This window comes from Propithecus coquereli, unplaced genomic scaffold (assembly GCF_000956105.1).
Source record: "Propithecus coquereli isolate 6110/MARCELLA unplaced genomic scaffold, Pcoq_1.0 Scaffold34, whole genome shotgun sequence".
NCBI lineage: Eukaryota > Metazoa > Chordata > Mammalia > Primates > Indriidae > Propithecus > Propithecus coquereli.
Window position 1 is genome coordinate 9,866,990 of NW_012149063.1, and position 7,047 is coordinate 9,874,036.

The 7,047-nt window shown below is 37.8% G+C and overlaps 1 protein-coding gene across 2 annotated transcripts in view; it reads right to left on the bottom strand.

The window, feature by feature from the left end:
* Positions 1–2,607: 2,607 nt before the first annotated feature.
* Positions 2,608–7,047, bottom strand: part of NFE2L2 (nuclear factor, erythroid 2-like 2) — a 47,130-nt gene continuing 42,690 nt past the window's right edge. For both annotated transcript variants that reach the window (XM_012650764.1, XM_012650765.1), the window contains exons 2-5: positions 6,629–6,895; positions 5,876–5,965; positions 5,059–5,247; positions 2,608–4,331 (exon numbers count right to left, since the gene is read on the bottom strand). In XM_012650764.1, the coding sequence (XP_012506218.1) occupies positions 3,102–4,331; positions 5,059–5,247; positions 5,876–5,965; positions 6,629–6,895 (1,776 nt within the window). In that variant the 3' untranslated portion in view covers positions 2,608–3,101. The remainder of the gene's footprint in view (positions 4,332–5,058; positions 5,248–5,875; positions 5,966–6,628; positions 6,896–7,047) is intronic.

The following is a 7,047-nucleotide window of genomic DNA, read 5'->3' on the forward strand; positions in this document are numbered from 1 at the left end:
AAACTTGAGTTCAAGTAAGGTTTAACAGTTGGGCAGCCAAATTTAATCTGAGGACAGTCAGTTACAAGGTTCTTAATTCAAATGCATATTGAGAAATGAAAACATGGTTTTATTTTTTTGTCATGGGTAAGTTAGGATTTGTTATATTTGAAATTGTAAATTTATAATTCTACATAATGCAATATGCTTAGTACTTAAGTGGAGTATTTTTAGGTACTGTAAGGTTCCATGATCAGTTAACATGTATGAATTGGGCAAAATATTTTGAAGTTTGACTAACTCAAAAGAACGCAGATAAAATCTGTTCTTGTCTGCCCAGCAATGCTCTTCCCACTTCTAAGTACTAGTCGATTCCAGGTGTTCCATATGGGGATGCTGCTGAGCTTGCTATGAACTCTCACTTTAAGACCTGGGAATGTTTTGAGATTGGAAAAGCGATGTCTTCTGCCAGGATCCTCCATCACTACTACCACCACTGGAAGAATTTCCTGGATAGCATGAGAAAAATACTTGGGACACAGAATCTTCACAGTTGAATCCCTGAATCCATTAGACCTTGGAGTTATTTTCAACCCTGAGATTTCCAGTCATCTTGAGTCAAAATCGCTTAAGCTAATACAACTGATTTCCTCTCATTTGTAACTAGAAAGCATCCTAATGCAAGACTAAAAAAAAATTTACAAAACACCCAATCATTTAGAGTGTTTACTATGAGCTAGGCAGTGCTTTTTTGTGCAGTGACCTCAGTACTAGTATGCTTTACAGATAAGGAAACATGCCTAAAAGTGCTTGGGTTAGTTGCTAGAGGCCATTCTAGGAATTGGCAGCAGCAAGCACAGGAAGTCTAGTTGTAGGGCCAGTGGACCACTATGCTACAATTGCTCCTAATGGACTGATGTGACTCTTCAGTGAATAATTCACATGCAGTGCTTATTCTAAACATACTTGAACACTCAGGTGAATACCTATCATTTCTCCACTTTAAAAAGGCAAAGCAAAACATGAACAAATGACAGCTGCTTAGATGAATATCATGAACTGATAACTGAATGGTTTATTGGGAAACATGCAGATTTTCAAAAAATTTTGAGGGCCTTGTTTTTACACGCTCAATTTACGTATCTGATAGATCTCACAGTATGTCCAAAAGAACCTCCCTCCTGGATCCAGTCTTCACTGTCCCTGCCTGGGCAACTCAATTCTTAAAAGATGTTCAATGCCTTGATTCTCACATCCATTGTAGTAAGTCCTTTTAGTTCTACTTTTGAAACATGCACAATCCAATGCCTCTTATCTCTGCTATCACCCTAGACAAGCCATCATAATGCATGAGCTTCCCAATTGGTCTCCCTGTTCCCATCCTTTCCCTCTAGACTATTCTCAACACACAAATTAGAGGGAACTTTAAGTTGTATCTCTGAGGCATTTTATAACAAGCTGGTGCTCATACATATTTAAAGTTCATACATGTATTTTTTTAGCTTGACCTAGTAAATAAATCATTAACTTCAGTGATTTTTTTTTTTTTTTTTACTGCTATATAGAGATTCTTTTGTCTGGGTGACTTAAGACCATAATTTTTCAATGGGCATCTGTTTTTCCTTTATTGGCAGTAAGGCAGTATTAATGCTTCCAATTTTGTCACTTTGGGTTCAAACTCATCTCTGTGATAGCCACCACTGAAGGCAGATTTTGGTAGGATTTGAAAAACTTTTACTTAAGGCTCCATGTGTTTCATGGCTTGCAAAACGACAGCCTGCAAATCCTGCAACAGCAATGGCCAGTCCAACTGCTACCACTGTACCAGCCATGGCTCAGGTTCAGCTCCCCATTCCCCTGATGGGAAGGCAGTTCAGCCACTGGTCTTTACCAGAAAGTGCCGCAGTAACTGCCAGCAGGCAGACGGCAGAGGGAACTTTTAAAAATCAGTCAGGTGCCACTCTTCTTAACACCACCAGTAGCTTCCCACTTCACTTAATGTAGGCTTATAAGGCTCTGTGCCATGCCCCAAACCCTATCCTTCCTGACTTACTCTCCCCTGCTCTTTCTTCAGCCACATTGTCTTTTTTCTTAAACATGCCTTAGCTTTGGATTTGCTGCGGCCTGTCTGCAGTGCTCTTAACCATGAAGATGCCTTGCATACTTTCAAATGTTGCCACCTCAATAAGGCTCTTCCTATTTGTAATCTTAAATTGTGATGCTTTTTACTGATCTGCCCAATCCTTTTCCTTCTAAGGATGTAGTATGCTTGCTATCTCTTCATTAGAATACAAGTTCTAGGAGGACAGGCATACTGGGTTTTGTCCTTTGTACTTCAAACAATGCCTAGCGTATAGTAGACAATGTATCTGTTGACTTGAATAAACAAATCAATGTTTTCATGTCAATGTATAACATTTTCTTGGGTTAAGAGGTACCTGCTGTTGAAGAGATAAAATATCTTCTTGATATACTTTATTTCTCTATAACTCTGGACCAGAAATTTAATATAAAATGCTTTTCATATTTTTGAAGAAAACATTCTGAAAATGCAAAACATCTAAACATGTTAAATTTTCTTTGGAAAATTACTACTATGCAAATAAACTCAAAGGAATCCCGAAGAAATAATTCAACAGTCATGATATTCCTTTATTAGTACCAGTTCTTGAAATTGCTTTTTTTGCCAGAGCTAAACAATTTAATATAAAAAAAGTCATTTTTTGTTCATACAGTATTTATAAAAAAGTACATAGTGGTTAGTTTTGCAACAATTTGCTTTTAGCCAGATGTCATACCATCATATAAATTCTATGAATGTAACAAATGAGATAAGAACAGTATAAATAAAAAGTTTTTGTCATATTTACACTTATACAGAAACTAGCCCAAATGGTGTCCTAAGAAATTAAGTTTACAGTTAAAGTGAAACTACTGATTCAACATACTGATAGTTTAATGCTTTTTAAAGTTTCATATTATTTTCTATATTAGTTTTGGCTATAATTTTGCATAGAATTATTTATAAAGTATGGTATTTCTGCATTTCACATCACAGTAGGAGCTTTTAGTATAACAGCACAAAAGAACACTAGCTCAGAAAAGGTCAGATCCTCCCAAATCTAGTTTTTCTTAACATCTGGCTTCTTACTTTTGGGGACAAGGAATACATTGCCATCTCTTGTTTGCTGCAGGGAATATTCACTAGGAGAGTAAGGTTTTCCATCTTCATCACGTAGCATGCTGAAGACTTCAAGATATAAGGTGGTGAGTTGTTTTTTCAGTAGATGAAGGCTTTTGTCATTTTCTCCTTTTTCTTTGAGCAGTTTTTCTTTCTCATCTTTTAAATGATCTAAATCTTGCTCTAGTTCTACTATATTTTCCAGTTTTCTTTTTCTGCAATTCTGAGCAGCCACTTTATTCTTACCCCTCCTACGTATATCTCGAATTAATGCTAGTTGAGCTTCATTGCAGTGCTCTTTGGACATCATTTCATTGAAGTCATCAACAGGGAGGTTAATGATTTTTTCTACAGAGAATGGGATATGGAGAGCTTTTGCTCTAAGCTCGTCTCTTGTGAGATGAGCCTCCAAGCGGCTTGAATGTTTATCTTTTGTGAATGGGGTTTTCCGATGACCAGGGCTTACAGGCAATTCTTTCTTTGGTGTGTTTTCACACTGGGCATCATGCACTGGAGCACTGTGCCCCCAGGATGGTGACAGGTTTTGCACTGTATCCCCAGATGAATGTACTGGCTGTGTTTCAGGACCATTCTGCTTGACACTTCCAGGGGCACTATCTAGTTCTTCTACTTCAGAATCACTGAAGCTAAGCGGTGTATCTCCAGAGATGGATGATTCCACTGAGTGTTCTGGTGATGCCATGCTGGGACTTTTATTCAGTGAAATGCCAGAGTCAGAATCATTGAATTCTGCTGTACTTTCAGGGTGGTTTTGGTTGAAAGCTTTACAAAGTGATAGATCAGAAACATCAATGGGCCCACTTAGAAGTTCAGAGAGTGAATGGCTTAAAGTAGCAGATGAAGGCATGCCGTTGCTGATATTGGGCTCTGCTATAAAAGCAGAATAAAATTCATCACCAAAATCTGTGTTTACTGTGGCATTTGAATTTAATGAGTTCACTGTCAACTGGCTGGGATCTTCTGTGGAAAGGATACTGCTGAAGGAATCCTCAAAATCATTAAGAAAATGTGGACTGCAGTTACCTACTTCTTTTTCCAGTGAGGGGATAGATGAGTAAAAATGATAATTGTTGTCAATTTCTGTAAGTTTGGCTTCTGGACTTGGAACCATGGGAGTCTCAACCAGCTTGTCATTTTCAATATTAAGACACTGCATGGAAAAGAAATTTATACTATATGAATCAAGTTTACATTTTTAATAGTTGCTAATCCATCTCTGATGGTAAATTTAGGTATACTCTGCTTACCCCCCTTCTCTCCATGCTTTTCTATAATTCAGAGATAATTCCCATTTCCAACAGATATGTATATATTTTCAGAGTTCCTAGATCAAACTTTAGGTTTATAAAGTTCTATCCTCAAGATATCCAGCCCATTTAACTAGCATGGATGGCTCTCATTACTAATTTTTTTTTTTTTTTTTTTGAGACAGAGTCTCACTCTTTTTTGCCCGGGCTAGAGTGCCGTGGCATCCTAGCTCACAGCAACCTCAAACTCCTGGGCTCAAGCAATCCTTCTGTCTCAGCCTCCCAAGTAGCTGGGACTACAGGCATGCTCCACCATGCCCGGCTAATTTTTTCTATATATTTTTAGTTGTCCGATTAATTTCTTTCTATTTTTAGTAGAGACAGGGGTCTTGCTCTTGCTCAGGCTGGTTTCAAACTCCTGAGCTCAAACAATCCGCCCGCCTCGGCCTCCCAGAGTGCTAGGATTACAGGCGTGAGCCACCGCGCCCGGCCTCTCATTACTAATTTAAAAGCACCCTCCAATCCTTTCTATAAGTTGGTAGCATGTAAATAATAGATAATCAGAATGACTAATTCAAAAGGCACTGAATATAAAATAGCATCTTCAGTATTACAGTAGATCTTAGTTACCTGTAATTCTGGAATGGATAATAGCTCCTCCCAAACTTGCTCAATGTCCTGCTGCATATTGTCTAAATCAGTGGCTATCTGAGCAACAGATGTTTCAGATGACTGAGTATGATTAGAAGCAATGAAGACTGAGCTCTCGATGTGGCCGGGAATATCAGCAACAAGTGACTGAAATGTAGCCGAAGAAACCTGAAATTGACAAGGCATTTATCTATATGAGTCTGCTACCAACAGTGGATGAGTGAGCTCTAAGGCACCATCACACACTTTAAAGTGCTATCAGCTACAGTTCTGTATTTCTCTGCTTATTGACCATTATGGCCCCCTCTTTGTATATAATGGAACAAATCTTTTTTTTTCCAACCGACTCTAAATTTACTCTTTATTGGCTTAACTGTTTTATCCTATGCATTTGAAGGTAAATAACTTCAAAATGACAACCTTTAGGATTTTATTTATATATCTAGTATAGTGCTTCAAATACAACCAATTTATTAAAATTGTTAACTGAACCAAGTCTTGCTCTTTACCCCCTCAAAATTTTTAGATACCTATAATGAATTATTTGTTTCCATGGTTATGCTGATCCATGTTTCTGGCTATGCAATAGTAAAGGGGTTTGATTTTGTATTGTATGAGGGTCCTTTTTTTTTTAATTGTAAAGTTATCTATAGGCTAAGGTTTCTTTGACAAAATATTTCCTTGATAAAAAATTTCCTGTTTTTTTTTTTAATTTTCTTTTAAATGGAGATACATTAAAGGGACTTATATAGGATATGTTTTGATGTAGTTTTGCTGTTAATCAAATGTTTTATACCTCATTGTCATCTACAAATGGGAATGTCTCTGCCAAAAGCTGCATGCAGTCATCGAAGTACAAAGCGTCTGGTTTGGGAATGTGGGCAACCTGGATAAAAGGGAAAGACATAAAGAAAGAAAAAAATTGTTAAATGTTCCATTGCCAAGCTAAAGACTCATTATTGATGTCTGTAAAATGTTTAAAATCTAGTTAATATTTCTCTTATTTCAGAAATGAATTTGGTGCACAGACTCAAACCAGACTAGCTGGGTTCAAATCTTAGCTCCCCCAATTTTTTTTGAGTGATCTGGGAATATTATTTAACCTTTGAGAGCTTCAACTGCTCATCTGTAGATAAAATGGGATAACGGTACCTAATCCATAGAGTAGTTACACTGACTGAATCCGTCACTGTATGTTAAGTTTTCAAAACAGTGCCTGCCTGCCACAGTACCATAGTAATCCCTAGTACTAATACTAGTTCCACTGCCACTACTTCTGTTGCTGCTATTTGATCCTTACAGGATGTTTCTGTAGTTTGCAAAGCTCTTTCATGTAATTTATGTCCTCTCAATCCTTATGATAACTCCAAGGTAAGTAGGTCAGGTATTGAACTCATCAGGAGGCTGAGGCTGAGAAGTAGACTTGACAACGTAAGTAAAACACATAGTGAAAGCCAAAGCTGCAACTCAAATCTAGATATTTTAATTCCTGGGTCAATACTCCCTTAAACACAACCATACGCTTTTCCAAGAACTAAGCACTCTGTACCTGGGAATAGTTGGCAGATCCACTGGTTTCTGACTGGATGTGTTGGGCTGGCTGAATTGGGAGGAATTCACCTGTCTCTTCATCTAGTTGTAACTGAGCGAAAAAGGCTTTCTCTTGCTCCTTTTGGAGTTGTTCTTGTCTTTCTTTTTCAAGTTTTTTCTGTTTTTCCAGCTCGTACTCCTTCCGTCGCTGACTGAAATCAAATACTTCTCGACTTACCCCAAGATCTATATCCTGCCTCCAAAGTATGTCGATCAAATCCATGTCCTATGTTTAAAACAAAAAGGGAAGGAGAGAATCCACCGTTAAACTGGTTTTTTTTTTTTTTTTTTTTTGAGACACAGTCTTACTCTCTTGCCTGGGCTGGAGTGTCATGGGGTCAACCTAGCTCACAGCAACCTCAAACTCCTGGGCTCAAG